This window comes from Falco naumanni, chromosome 8, assembly GCF_017639655.2.
Source record: "Falco naumanni isolate bFalNau1 chromosome 8, bFalNau1.pat, whole genome shotgun sequence".
NCBI classification, from domain to species: Eukaryota; Metazoa; Chordata; class Aves; order Falconiformes; family Falconidae; genus Falco; species Falco naumanni.
Genome location: NC_054061.1, coordinates 18,660,942 through 18,676,641, shown reverse-complemented (window position 1 = coordinate 18,676,641; position 15,700 = coordinate 18,660,942). Strand labels below are relative to the sequence as shown.

General features: G+C 48.6%; 1 protein-coding gene across 1 annotated transcript in view; it reads right to left on the bottom strand.

Annotated features, from left to right (window-relative positions):
- FGF18 (fibroblast growth factor 18) overlaps positions 1–15,700 on the bottom strand; it is a 73,045-nt gene that overhangs the window by 43,441 nt on the left and 13,904 nt on the right. The window contains exon 3 of the mRNA XM_040605191.1: positions 790–970. Coding sequence (XP_040461125.1) covers positions 790–970 — 181 coding nt within the window. The remainder of the gene's footprint in view (positions 1–789; positions 971–15,700) is intronic.

Here is a 15,700-nt window from a genome sequence, read left to right as displayed (position 1 = left end):
CTAGCCAGTGCATACACACACCTCTGCAGCAATGCATGAACACATGCGCTGTACATTCACAACAGAAAAAGGACCACTTGTTCGAACAGCCCCCAAATCCTTCCAGCAATCAACTGGAGGAAAAGTATTTCTGCTGCAACCATCTCAAAATGTACTGGAATTACAGAGGGGTTTTTTGTAATTCAGCCTGCTAGCAGCATTTCTAGCCCATTGCTTGTGTGCAATTTACAGAGTGGCTGACACGCTACTAGCCCAGGGAAAGTTCAGTTATTTGTGTTCCTGCAGGTTCTACACACTCCGAGATTCAGCTTAAGCTCTGGGGTGCTCTCAAAGCTCCAAAGCCTGCTTCATTTCAGCTCAAACCAAGTGTCACCCCTGCCTAGAAGGACAAGAGTGCTTCATTGAAGCACTGGATTCACCCAGACTCAAGCCCAGAGATCATGGGAAAAGAACATCCTCACTCACCAACCTGGGTATCATTTATTAATGACAGCAGACACACTGTGAGCTCATCTGTTGGGCAGAAAAAGATTTTCCTCTTCAAGCACCACTATACACTAATACATTGGGGCATAACACCACTGTGGGAACTGCCTGCAGCTGGGAGCTGGGCTGACAGCCTGCTCCAACACAACAAATTCCATGTCCTTAACCTGGAAAGGTTTTTTTTTCTCCTTTTATCCTGTTTTTTATTGCTGCTCTTATTTTTCTCCCAAGAGGTTCTCAGCCTGATGTACAGGATTAAAGCCTTTGACCTGCTGTCTGGGGGATCCCAGTAAATATTCTTACCATATTTATCTCCATCTTCTCCTTTGGCACTGATCCTCCTGCCGAGCACTTGGATGTGTTTCCCACTTGTCCTGCTGTAGAGCTGATAGAGCCGAAGCTGCTTCCTGCTCACATCATCCCTCGCTCGCGTCTGGTTCTCCACGTGTATCCGAAAATCTACATTCTCCTCTGCAGCAAACATCTGCGAGTGGATGGGGAGCGGGGAGAGAGAACAGAACAGACTATGAAACAACCAGCATCTTGGACAGAAAGACTGCACACCAACCTGCCAACGGGCACGTGGCGCAAGAGGACTCAGATTTGGCTGCCCTTTGCTTGACAGCTGCAGCCGCGGTATCAGGCACTCAACATGTAATTCTAGCCAGAGCTGGCTCTCGACAGTAAACCAAACCTGGGCTTTTACAATCAAACTGTGGGGTTGTTTTTTTTTTGAGTAGAAACTTCTGCTCGGTCCTGCTTTGATTTAGTCCTGGTCAGCCAAGCTGGCCATAAATTAGGCTTTCCATTGCATGTGCATAGCCTCCACACCAGGTTACACAGACACATTTGGGAGAAAGGGGATGGACAACTCCATTTCAGAAAATTTGTGCTTCACCTTCAGCAGCTGTATTGATTCCCTGGATTAGCTGTGGTGAAGAAGTCAAGGGAAAAAAATATTTATGCTGACATTAGCAGACAGGACTCCAGATTTGCACAGGCATAATGTCTACTACGATAGGTATTGTTCGTACATGGGCACTCTTCAGCCTAACATTTTTGCCAGCTCTGGTTTCAGTGAAGCCAGCTCACGGGTGACCCTCTGTGGATGCATCTCTGTCTGATTCAACAGGGCCACAGCTTGGGCAGAGATCACGAAGGCCAGCAAGAGCCAAACCAGCATGTCCAGCCGCGGGGCTGTTAGCAGCAGGGGTCTGATCGCTTGAGCCACATCATCTGTTTTTTCTGGCCAATGGAGAGAATTAACCTTAGTTCACTACAGCCTTAAAATATTACCAAAAACTTTCTCTGACACATCTACCCTTCTCTGGAGGCTTTGTTTCCAGTCTTAACTGTTCCCAAGAAACACCGCAGGATTCCTGCTTTTGCTTCCAGGGAGCTGTCCTGCCTTGCCCAAGGTCAAAGTGCCAGAGAACCCAGACGTTCTCCAGATGCCCTCTGAAAGGGGAGGCTGGTAAGCACCCAAAAGCACGTCACACCCAAACAGTATGAAAGCCCAGAAACCACTCCACGATCTGTCCCCAAGACTGTCTGCACCACAACGCCCACACTGCCCACACCAAACTCACAGACGGATGGTATTTTGGTGGCAGACTCCCTCCACAGGACAATAAATCATTTGGAAACCAAAAGCAAAAAAATTTTGAGCAGTGCACACAAAATTTTTGATTTGACCAAGACAAAGACCATTCAAAGTCTACTCGTTGTTGTCGAGCTCTACTACTGTGTACCACCTGCGTGTTAGAGAAAAAATCCACCACAAAATAAGAATCACGTGGGAATTTAATGATGCCTAGGTTTGGGGCTGACAGAAGAATGACATTTACCTCTAGCAGGGTTAGTACTTCTCCTCCTAACCCATTCCCACCATGGCATGTTTGCACCCCTCCTAGCCTGCAAGCAAGAGTGTTCTGGTGTATTGGTGTGGGGATGGAGCTGGCAATGCAAATGAAAAGGGTCAGTAAATCCTCACTCAGGTCCATTCCAGGCAAAAACACATAAAAGCAAGTGGCCACAACACACAAAACAGCATAAAACAGCCCCACTTCAATCTCCTGTATATGTCACCTCATACCAGCAAATATTTTGAAGCCAAATACTCCCTGAAAGTCAAAACCTCAAAAGAACTTTTTAGCATTTCCAGTTATCACATAGACACACAGATCAGCAGCAGGAGGAAAACTTCAGGCGGGCAGGCAGTGCTGCTTAGCACCAGACCTTCACTAAGCAACCCAAACAAAAACATTATATTCAACACAGTGGCAACAGCAATGAGGTTCACAGGGATGTTGTGGGATCACCTTTGCTGCCCTTATTAAATGCTGGGATTACGCTATTTGAATCCCAAGTCCTAGGAGAGAGAGATTTAACTCTCTTACTTCACTGTCAGAAGTCAGGAGGAGGCTGCAGGAGCCAAACGCACAGGCTGAGAAAAAGGAGATTCAGGGCAACGCTGGGTCTAAACAGATATTCAAGGTGATGACAGAGGTGACAGACAAGAAATACGCAATTAATCATAGCAATATTTCCCACTCTTAGAAAACAGCTCAAGCAAGAAGCCGTGACCCAAAGCTGAGGATGTGAGAGGAGAAGCAGCCGTGGCACCTGCCAGGAGGGCACCGCGGGATGCTGACAGAGCTTACAGCAGTCACTGAGCCAGGCTCTGCTCACCCTCCTCTCCCGAGGTCCCACAGCTATGTCTCAGGACAGCCAGCAGGGCTTGGCATTTGATGTGAATAATATTCATTTATTTTCTTCTTCCTATGTCTCTCCTTGCTTTCTTTTCAAATCACATTATTGCAAAGGATGCTAAACTACTAAAACCGGAGATGTTCAAGTAATGTTGACAGCCTGCCTCGTACCCACAAAAGCAAGGCTATTTGCAGTTAAAATTCTGGCTCCATCATTTTAAGATTTAAAACAGATTTTAAATCAAGATGACGTCGTTACATTGCTTTCACCACATGTTAATGAATTTCACATTTTTCTAGGAAAAAAAACAAAACAGGTGGGATCTGAAGTGGGGGAAGGGCAGGTTGCTTTGCTTTCTTGGAAACTTCAAGCAGAAAAGGCAATCTGTTTTCCAAAACATGTTTTAATTCTCTCTTTTAATTGTCTCTCGAGCACTCACCCCGCAGGGCCCTAGCCCGTAGCTGCAGTGGACTCTGGAGCGCCCTTGGAGCCGTGCTGCGCGGTGGCTCCCAGCCCGCCTGCACACACTTGTCACAGTTCCCCTGCCCAGCATCAGCTAATTGAGCGTCTCCTCCCTTTGCAAGAAGGGCACGGCTGCAGCCCAGGAGAATGACATCTCCTCCTGCCCCAGCCAAGGGCCTGCTGGCATCACCCACAACCCCAACGCCCTGTCCAAGCCCAGCGGTAGCCTGGCGGGGGGATCAGCAGGGGACATCGACCCCTGAAATAAAGTCAGCCCAAGTGTGTATCACTCCATCACTTCCCCAGTAACAGGCCCAACTCTAGCCCAGGGAAAGAAATCCTGCAGCAGGAACATGCCACAGGCTCTCCGTGCGGCTGACCCTTGGGGTCGAGAAGCTGCCGTCCAGAGCAGCAGTGAAACCACCAGGATTTAGCTGCCTGCTTAAAGATAAGCACACGCTTAACCACTCTGTTGAAACAGGATGCTTTGCTGGAGTGTGGCCAAGGAGAATTAGCTGTGCCAGCCTGGGCTGCATCTGGCCTGCAGCAGAGAGTATCAATACTCTAAAATAAAATTTCATGCAGTGTCGATTTCATGAGATAAAACCTATTTGATCATTGCTGAAATCCATTCTCACAGTATCCCTGCCCTAAAGAGTATACTCCCTCAAGCAGCTAACTTTACCGAGATAAGAAAGTCCATTTATATATACCATAAGAGAGACCCTCTTTCATAAATCTCAAAAAAATTAGTAACATATGCCTCCTTCGGTAACTGATCACCAACACTCACTCAAGAAGGTCAACTAAAACCAAGTCCATCTACCCCCAAACACATTTTTATAACAATCACAACCACACAAAAACGAATGCAGAAATGTCTTTAAGTCCCAGCCCCACTTGAACACTTAAAGGCTTTCACTTCTGTTCACCAAAGCAAAAAGTAATCTTCCCCACACACACCTTTTTTTAAATATTAATATGTTATTACTGTAACATGATATATGAAATGACCACTGGGGGGTTTTGGCCTCTCAATCCGATCATCCACGCATCCACACTCTAGGCAGCAAAACCTACAGACTCTGGACCCAGAGTGCAGCACAACCTGTCTCTGAAATGAACAGCCGCCTGCACCTTCCAGCTCCTGACCAGCGACGTGCCCTGTGGGGGGACACCCTCTGGGGACAGGGAAAGGATTTCCTGCATCACTTTATCTCCCCCAGTGTTTTGGTGGGATTTGGGGTTGTACTGCAGTGTATTTTGCAAATCTATCCAACCCATATGGGCCACTACCTATGCAGGACAACTTCAGCACTTCAGGATCACGGGTTTCATACAGCTCCATCTCATTCTTTGCCAATGGTTTATAGTCTGCAAAACCCCAGTCGTTAAAACAGAGCATCACATTTGGTTTCAGTTTTATTCTTCCTCTCTGTTTTTCAGTCGGTTCCTCATCCATTTATTATTTATTTGTCATACATCTCACAGCTGTAACGTACAGCCACAAAGACATCCCCAAAATACAGTTGGCGATACAGACCTCATGCAAGGGAATAAACAGCATTCCTTTTAAAAACAACCATCAGCTCAACCAACTCGTGCATCGGGAATGCCTCGCTTGCTGCACGAGGCCTGCCTCGCCCCTGACAAGGCGCAGCTCTCCCTCCTCTCACTGCACTTGCCCAGTCGTTCAAGGTAGGTCCATTTAGTCCTACCTCCTTTCCAAACAGCCACAGAAACCAGAAACATCTTCAGACAGCCCACACTGGGAGATTTTCAAGTGCTTTTTTGTCAAACGATTCTAACACAATGAGTGGATTTCATTTTAAATGGCTTTACAACGATCCTTCGGTTTAAAGCATGACTGGAGGGTGAGAGAAAGACCGTTGTGCTGATGCAGCCGAACGTTTCACCATTAAGTAATCCAAGAAACACTCAAGACCAGCAAAAGCCTCCGACAGCAGCACTGCAGCGTTAGCCCTGCACAAGCTCGCACCGGGGGCTGCAGGCAGCGATGCTGTGCTGTGAGCAGGGAGGAAGCACAGCCCCGCCGAGGTCAGCGCAAGCCTCGCGGTGCCAAGCCATGTTTACAGGATCTGCCTTTCCATACAACCAACCTCTCCACATTTTGAATTTTCTCTTTTGAGCTTTCCAGTAAAAGGGGATGTTAATCTGTTATTGTTCGTGTCATAAAGCATTACAGCATGAGATGTCCAAGGCCCACAGCATGGCCAAGTTAGTTGGGAGCTGGACTTCAGAATTTCCTGATTTTTTGCTTTTTATCCTACAGAGCCTCCAAGCCTCATCAGAGAGCAAACCATATGTCATTCCCCAAACCAATCTAGCAATACAAAATCCCTCTTGCTAAGGGCCATTCCGATTGCAAAAGATAAACAAATCAAGCTATTCAAAGTCCTTTCAAACCCCATCTGATAAGCAGGAAATACTTATTACCTTTCAGCCATCAAATCAACCTAATATTAATGATTTTCTCCATGACCTTCTAAACACATGAAAGTTAACTCGGTAAGGTCAACAAGAGGATATCCAAGACAGATCTTTCTCAAGTCTGCAAAGGCAAGTAACAAACCACGTTGCTGCCATGACTTTGGCAAAATTCCTCTATGCCAATTACAGCAAGATTTGCTAGCACACCATGGCAGCCATCCACAGCATACAGTGAAACACGACGCACTCCTCATTTGCTGCTTTTTCCTCCTCTTAACTGCAAAGTCAGTCCTTCACCAGCATGTTGTTACCTCCAGGTTACAGAGCCTAGTCTGAAGCTCAACAGAAGTGGATGTGCACTGCTTCAGTGACATAGTCACCTCTTTGGGCTTAGAAGCACGTTTGGAAATTCATCTAATGCATGAACGCTCCATATTCAGATGCACAGCAGGAGCCCGGCGCAAAGGGAGAGGGCACTGCCGAGTGAATCTCTGTGTATCTAATGGGAGAGAGGCTGTGGCACAACAGTGCCAGAACGGCACAAATGGAACTAAGCCGTTCAAAGTAACAGAACGCAGACCTTTGTTTTGGTGTTTGCTTCTTCCTCCTATCCACAGAAAAATATTTTTTACTTCAAAAAATAAATATCCAAAAAGCTAAGTTGTGCTCCCAACCTTGGGAGATGTCACCTCGGATGATGCCTGTGTACCTTCCAAGATGCACTGTGAGAAAGGCCAACGCCGAGCACCACGGAAGTGGTGGTTACAAATGATGTAGACATGAGACTCCACACAAGACTCCCCCAGAGGCATTTACAAAGTATTTCACTTGAAATACTTTTGAAATATTTTTTTTGGTATGAAAAACCATTTCAACAGGCAAGCAGGAATGTCCTATTTAAAACCCAGATGCCAAAAGATCTCGGTCCACCAGAGCTGTACCACCGTATAGCCAGCTCATAAATCGAGTCATGAACCATCTTTGCTTCCTTAGAAGGCTGTTTCAGAAACACCTTCCTCACACCCACTGCCTTAATTTTCTACCAAGTATATGTACATCCAGTTTACATCTGTTCATTCTTGTACCAACAGTGTCCAGTTTGGATAATACTTTTCCCCCTGTGCTTCTCCTTGCAATACGTCGAGGCTATTCCCTTTCTCCCCTCTCTTCCCCACTTCCATTCCACCATGCTCGGAAAGGATGCAAACCAAGCACCAGACCACCCCCACCTCCTCCCACCACAGAGGAGCTCCTGCCCGCACCGAGGATGGTGCCGAGCTCACCGTCGACACGGGCCCATGCAGGAGACACTGGCCCAGAGCACCCCCCGCTCCTGCACAGGTGTGCCCTGAAATCCAGCCCCTCATTTCTTTGACTCGAGCGCTTTCATGTCGCTGCAGCATGTGAAATTCAAGGATGTTTGCTCTTTGTTTAATGCACTTTTAAGTGAAGTGCATGTAGGGAACGAGCTGGAAAGGAGAAGGAAATGGGGTGATGCTGGGGTCGAGCCTGCCCATCCCTTTGGATTTCAGAAATGTTACACAAGACCCAAAGAGAAGACGTTTCCAGGCTTGGAAGAGGGGACATGCAGCTCAGCAAGTGACACATACTTGGATCCAAAAGCTGCTCTGCAAGCGGAGCCTCCTTTTACCCCCAGAGCTGCCTGCCGCATTCAGAGAAGCCATACATTAAATCTCTGGGCAGCATTGGACCTTCTCTCTCTCCGAAACACACAGCCCCTGAGAAATACAGCTATGGCTCAGCCAGACTCCCCAGCGTCGCCCCGAGATCCCACCAGCTTTCCAAGCCACGTACCAGTCCTACCAGGGTCCCCTGGAGCAGCATGTCCCCTGCCCCCGGGACAGCAGACAGCGGTGTTAATGAGCCTGGTATGAAATCACGAGGAAGGCGGGAGCGCGTGCCAAAAAACTGGAATCTGAGAGAGTTTGAGGAAACGAATGTTTTATGGCCCATCAGTCAGTATTTGGCCATTTTCTAGAGAAAGATGATGCCACCTTCAAGAAAACCAAATTTCTCCTTTTGATGATGGAGTGAGCCTCTGCCAGAACTGTGAAAACGCTCCATTTGTGAGATGGTGACATTTTAAACTTGTTCCACCCTGGGAAATGGTTCAGCCTGGGGAAGAGCAGGGTTTCAGCCTTGATTAATGACTTTTAAAACCCCAGCTGTACTCGTGTGCGAGCAGAGGAAGGGAAGGCGCCTCCAGCCAGCACTGCCTGCCGGTGCAAAGCCCAGCACGAGAGCGCTGCCGAAGCACTGCAATGCAGCTCTCCCGAACGGGCTCCACATCCCACCTGCATCTGCCCCTTGCCACCGATCCACAACCAGGTCACTGGCTGCAGCCCTCAAGTCGCATTATTTTATACACAATTACCATATTTTTAATATATATATATATACACATCATAAATTATAATTTATGTAATCACCATAAACATATATAAATCAGGAGCAACAGCAGCTCAACAGCCTGCAGGAGGGAGCCCACCCTCCACCGCCCACCTTCACCCCAGCATCGTGCCGTGGTGCAGCAGTGCCCAAGGGCCAGGACCGAGCCACCTCCCAGTGCCAACAGGCACCTCTTCCCCAGTGGGACCAGTTCCTGCTACCTGCGGTAGCCAAAGCAAGCCAACCCTGTGCACCTCAGCTGCGGGGGTATCTGCAGGGCACCGCTTCTTGCCACAAGCTCTTGATGGTTTTGATTCTCTGGAATACAACTCAGACCTTAATTCTTTTTCTTATTTTTTCTCCAGTTGTGATACATCTTTTTTTAAATTCAGGGCTGGCATTATTTTACCACAGCTATCAATCAGGCAATGAGCAAGCAGGACTTTTTTTCTTCCTTTCTTTCTTTGTCTTTCTTTCTCTCTAATGCTTGTTATATCTCTGCTATATACTTCCTCTCCACACAGAAATATCCCTTCAAAGCTTGATATTATTGAGCAGCTTTCAACCATGCCCAACAGAGCCATGTATTCTCTGCATTTGTCTGGCCTTTGTTTCTAGGAATGAAATACCAATGGCTGAACAGTGTGACTTCATTTCACTCCTTCATTCCAATACTTGTTCTATTTCTATCCCACTGGGTCAAACTCACCTATTGTGAGACCTCACCGATTTCAATTACATCAGGGATTAATTTGTTCCATTGCGTTGAAGCTGTTAATACAATCCTTGCTGGCTCTAGATTAGAAAAGGCACGGTGGAGACCTCCCTCGCAGGCAGTGTGTTTAGCAGCAGTCTTGATCTTCATTTTTGTTCAGCGGTGGGTTTTTTTTTTCTTCCCTTTGTGCCCCTTTGCCCCTCTTTTCACAATCTTCCCCTTCCTTTCTAAATTGCCCTTATCAGTACTGGGTGGTCTTTCTGACTTCCACTGCGACTGGCAAAACGTTGCCTTCCAAAGCTGCTGCCCAGGGCTTGCGAGGGAGGTCGGTGCTGGAAGGAAGGTCCGACCCGAAGCCACCCGACGCCCCGCAGACATGACCGCTCCATCTCTGGTACTTCATCTCCTCCAGGGTCATCACGAAGGGTGGCTGCAAGTCCCCGCATACCCAAGGGGATCTGCAGGTCTCGGTTCTGCAGCTCCGTCCACTGGCCCACAGGTCTCCAGGCAATGGCTGAGATCCTCCATGCAGCAGAGTGACACGCTGAAACGCACATTTGTCAGCTCTGATAAACCTTCCTGGGGTTCCCAAACTGGCACACAAGATCACGACAGAGCTTTAAAACCTCCAGCCCTAGGGTCTTGTAGGACATCTGTGATACCAGCTAAAGGCCAGCTCAGCAACCCTGACTCCCAGTTGTCGTTTATCCACAGGATTTTTTCTCGGGAAGAGACTGTGACGCAGGGAGATTTAGGGCCCATGTGGATGCAGAGCAGTTCAGCTTTGCTCGAGCACTGTCACTCTGCCCCACAAGATCCATTGCTTTTCCATTTAAAAAAATCCAACTACATCTTTGTGAAACTACTTTTTTAGGAAATAGTGTGAAGATTCCAGAACAGTAAGAACAGTGGTTTCAAAAAGAGAAGTAGGGGGAGGAAATAGAAGATATGAAAATAAACCCCAATAAACAGCTCAGCAAACAGATTCATCCCTCACTTAAACACATGACATTTCCATGGTGGTTTCATGAGGTCACCTCAGGCTTCCATAGGGCATCTCTGTGCAGCCTGGGCTGCAGGAAGTTTCAGGGGTTAATGCTGCAGCCCTCAAACCCACCAGACAGCAGTTGGATGGGTTGGGTTTCAGGGCTCCAATTTTGTTCTCGTGTTCAGTACTCAGTTTTCCAAAATGTACAACGTTCCCATTTACAACTGCACTAATATTTTTTTTACTACAAGAAACACAGGAATAAGCTGGACTACTATCATCCAACTGTTTATTTAACTCTGCTACTCACTTTAGACCTCAGTGGAGCCATCCAGGGACAGGGTGAAGCCCCCACATCCCCTCCAGGCACTGCCCCACCTGCCATCTCCCACTCCAGCCACCCGCTCAGGTGTCATCGTCTTTGGTGCCAAATACTACCTGAGCAGCACTGCCCTGTAACTACATGGCCTGGACCTGAGCAGTGTATAATCACCACAACTCAAACCTCAGTGCCAGCAGAAACCCTCGCACCTCCCCAGGACCAAGACCTCACGGCACGTGCATTGCTCTGGACACGTCCTACCATGAAGACCAACCCCACCCTGAGACACACAACCCGTGGAGAGAACACAGGATTGGTTCTGGAGGATGTGTTACACTGGAGCAGCCTTCACAACAGCCGAAGCTTTCCAAAATATTCCCCTCTACAGCTGAAATCTCCTACCACGGTTTCTCCCCAGATGGTTTTGCTAGGGAAGAGCTAAGCTCCCATCCTTGCCACTTCACCACAGTTACTTCTGACATCATCAAATTCAATGAAGGCAAAACAAACCCCAAAACAATTCCCCTGCTTCCCACCATGCTTCCCAAGGGATGCAATCCCTGCTCAGAGGGAACTTTCAATATTCCTTGGCCCCACACGCTCTGCTGACCAGTGGCAATGCCCTTCAGGCTTTGCAGAGGCCACGCATGGTCCCAGCTCTGTGCTACGGCCACTGCTCCTCCTGATAGCACCAGGATATAATTTTATTTTTTTTCCAGAAGTAGTTTCATGCCTGTGTCCCTCCTCACAGCACAGGTACCACTGCAAAGAAAACCACAGCAAGGCTGTGCAGAACAGCCCCGACCAACCTCTGCGAGATCATGGATCCACAAAGTCCGCAGCTGGATTTGGGGAGCTTGGCATACTACAACTGCCTTTACTGCCTTAACAAAGAAACAGAACCAAAAAAAAGCTTCTTTTCTTTATGGCGAAAACAATCCTGCTGAAATAAACTGCCCTGATAACAGGAATTAAAACCATTCAGCAATTCAAACTGTTGCAAGCAGCTGTCTGCTAGTGTTTTTGAGCAGCTGAAACAGGCATTCAAGAAACAAAACCTTGAGAGGAAACCATAAAATCTCGCCAGCCCAAAACACAGCGAGAGCAAACATGGTCCCTGATGAGGCAGCAGCGCAGCAACCTGTGCCCGCGCACGCATCGCCTGCATGGCGAGCCACGGAGGAGGTCCGTTTTGATGCAGACCCAGCAGCAGCAGCCAACTTGCTCTGAAACAACTCGAATGCCTTGGCACAAAGCACAGGGAGCTCTGCAAAGGGGAGAAACAAGGCTGAGGGGGCTTCCCCTCCCCAAGCCCACTCATCTCCAGAGTGCTGCCACGGCACACTGTGGGTCCCATCGCCCCGTTTCATGCGCAGTGCTGGAGGAGCCCAGCGTGGCTGCGCGGGTTGGGCTGCAGCGGAGACCAGGGCAGCCCACCCAGCAGGGTGCTCCTGGGACAAAAGGTGCAAGCACCCCACTAAAAATACTTACCAGCAATTTGTTTGTCTCTTCAAACGAGACCTGAGCCCAATTACTGAAAAAACTGCCAGGTTCAAAGCACTCCCGACCTTTTCTCTCCTTCCCTCCATCACCAGCAGCTTCCTCACAGGGCAGATGCTCCAGCTGCAAACCTGTTTGGCCACGGCAGTAGGGCAGAGCAGAAACCCCAAGCCCACTTCCCTGAAACCGGTCAGGGGTTTTCCACACCCTGGAAAAAGGCAGAGTCATTCACCCCTAGGATTTACAATGCCAGTTTAAAGCACAGGCCCGTCAGGTCCAAGATGACACCTCTGGATCTTCTGCTCCATACCAGCCCAGCCGGGACCTCCCCAAAAACAGGAGCAAAAGCACAAGACATGGGAAACCCAAGCGACACTCAGGAAAACATCACCGTCAGAAGGAGACGGAAGGTCATCGGAGACCCATCTCCCCATAAAATAAGTAAACATTTGCAGCAGCAGCAGCAGCACCGCAGCAGTGAACTGATGTTTATCCTGGTAGCTCCTTTCATCCCAGTCCCCTGACATCGTCCAAGGAACACAGAGATCCTTGCTCCCACTGCAGAAAAGCAACTCCCTCTAGGGTAAAACATGGCAACTGCCGAGCAGCACACACAAGTTCAGCGCGGGATTTCCAAAACACCTTTTTCCATTGCATTTGCAAAGAAAATAGAGATGTGGCTAACAACTATCTCCCTATATAGTAGCTTCCAGGCACTGCTCCCAGGTGAAAGGTGGCTTCTCCAAAAGCACACAGCTGATTCAGCAGAGATGCCTGGAGACCCTGCCGAATTATCCCATTTTTCCTCTATCCAGTTTCCTCTCTGGCAACCTTTTACTAAGCTCCAACCAGTCTCACAGGAGACTCCTCTTATGAGCTCCTGCTTATTCTGGCAAGATAACACCTAGTGACCCTACATGGGAATGGTGCCAAGGGGAACGCGACCTTCTCAGGTGTCACTGCTCACTCATCCCAGGATCTGGCAGCCTCTGCGCAGTACTGGGCTATAAGAAAATGGTTGTGGCCAAGGACTGGGAGGTTAATCCATCTAACAATAACTGGAAGCAATTGAGGGATTTACTGAAATAGCAGGAGTCATTCCGCTGGGAACGTTTGTGCTGCTGATACCTCGCTTGTGCCTTGCGTTCATTCCCACAAGCCTGCCTCACTTTTTCACACCTGCTTTTAGAACTGGCTAACATTAGCTGTTTGAGACTCAAAATCTCTCCCAAAGCTTGCACCCTCCCCTCCTACATTTAAAGTTTGTCTTCTCCATCATTCAGCTGAGCATCTTCTTTACTCCCACTGCCTCCAACAGCTCCACTCTGAAGGGGGACACTTGCAGGTTCAGGGCAAGTAGCAGATCCATGTTATGGAAACCACTAAAACATCACTGAAAACTGGTAAATATGAATACCATCCTGCTAACAGCAGTTAGTGGCGGGGGGGAAGCAGGGGAAAGTCCTGTCTTTCTGGGCTGAGCTCTCTTTCAGAGCCTAATGACAACACCTGATGGAGATGCCCAGCCTGGGGGACAGCCTCTTTGGGGTCTCCATCCTGACCCAAAGCCCGGGATGGCAGGGCTGGTGCTGCTGAACGTGACTGACGCTCGGCAGTGGTACAAGGGATCCCTGTGGTCCTGCCCCACCCCAGCTGCCAGGCTGATCCAGAGCTTTTGGTGTCAAAACAGGAACAGGAGTTGTATGCAAGGAAGATCTCTGCAAACTTCAAGCCATGATTCAGAGACAGTGCCTTCTCCTCAGGTCTAAACACCCAATAAAACACCAACCACCAGTGGGCCATTTCCTCTTCTCCTTCCAGCTCCCGCTCGCCAGAGATGCTGGCCCTGTGTAATGACATGTTCTTTGCCCTTGGACTTCACCCACTGTATCTACATAGTCCATCAGGTGAGCCCTGACTTGGGACACTGTTGGAAGAGCCAGGGGCACAACCTTTGCTTTTTGAAAAGCAAAGTACACATCAAACCCCAAAATTTACAGAAAGGGGATGTAAGATTCATCTGCCCTGTTCAAGCAGGGGACCAGAGGTGCCCAGCACTGCTGTGCTGCAAGGAAAGCTCAGGTATGGAGCTCAGAAATGTCACTGGAGGCTCCTGAACAGGCGAGAGCAGGGAACTGGAACCACCGTACGATCCAGCAGGACACCAGCTCCCAGGAACATGCCCCTGGAGTTCTCTAAACCCACTGGGACCTGTAAAAGGCAAGGTCCCAGAGTAACGGTGTTGAGGAATAGCAGTCATGGTAAAGAGAGGAGTAATTTACCTAAAAATAAACACAGATTCCCTAGAACAAATAGCAGTTTGTGAAATTACAGCCATGGAGATGAGCACCCCCTTATCCTTCAAACAGGTTTTCCCCCTTTCAGTGGCACACTTTGACAACACATTGCTGACGAGTTTCCTTGTCCGCTCCCCAGTTTACCACGACCAAGCACCTGCAATGTGAGAGTTGCTCCTGCATGGTTCTCTTCCCACATACGTGAGAAACATCTTTACAAAAGCCTTGCAAGCTATTTCTGGAACAGGGCTTTCAGAGACGATTTTAATCAGTAATTTGATTGGTTATTTGAAACATAAGATGCAAAGATGCAAAATTTTCTTCATCTCTGCAAGGGAGATTTTTTTTTTTTTTTTGATCTTGCTTTATGCTTTACTTGCCTTGCAAAACCTGTTCCATGAACTGTAAAGCAGGATGTGCTCTCAACCCCAAATACATCACCACGGGAGCCCTGATAATGTAGGAGATGGACAAAACCAATTTCCATTGGAAAATGGCCTACTTACTTCAAATAAATCTCTTCAACTTACCTGGGAAGACCTTCTTTTATTTAGCAAAACTCAATTAAAGTCATCATTAACAACAACCTTTTCCATTTCCTATCACTTGTCCAGGGTGGCCCTACCTGAAACCACGGTCTGAGATACTGCACAGCGACATGCTGCAGAGCTTCCAGGAATGATCAGCAAAGCACGACTTCACACCGAAAACATCCCCAACATAAGACCAAGACGTGAAAAAATAGCTTAGAAGTTCCCATCCAATGAACAAAATGTATGGCCATCTCCAAAAGCTTCACAGGAAAATAGAAGAGATGGGAACCACCTCTGTATCACCCTTGGCATCCAAGATGCTCCTCCTCATGCCCAGCACTCTCACCAGCCTGCTCCCCCCATGCCTGCCAAAGGTGGTGAGCAAACCAAGGGCTGAGAGGGAGCAAGCACTGAAGCTGGGCATCCCCCAGCCCCAGCCTGAAGGCATGTGTTAGCAGATGGGTTCCTGCACCTCCCACCCAGCTCACTGCCACCCTCCCTGGAACAATGCTCCTGCCACCACTGCTGCCGTGCACGGTGGCAGGGTCCCCTCGGCTACACACGGTGATGTGCTGCAAGACCAGCCGGCACCATCTGGAGATGAAAACCAAAGGCATCTCTGGAGCAGTAACTTAGGGCTGCCAGCCACGCCAGCTCGGTACCTGCTGACAGAAGGGTTGAGAGCAGCTATTTGGCATTCCCAGTTTCCCTTTATAAACACCCTGCTGCCACAGCATCCCCTTTCTGAGGAAACCGGAGGGTACTTCATCCCTGCCTGCTCCTGCTTGCGGACACCCGGGGCTGATCAGTTCTGCTCAAACACGT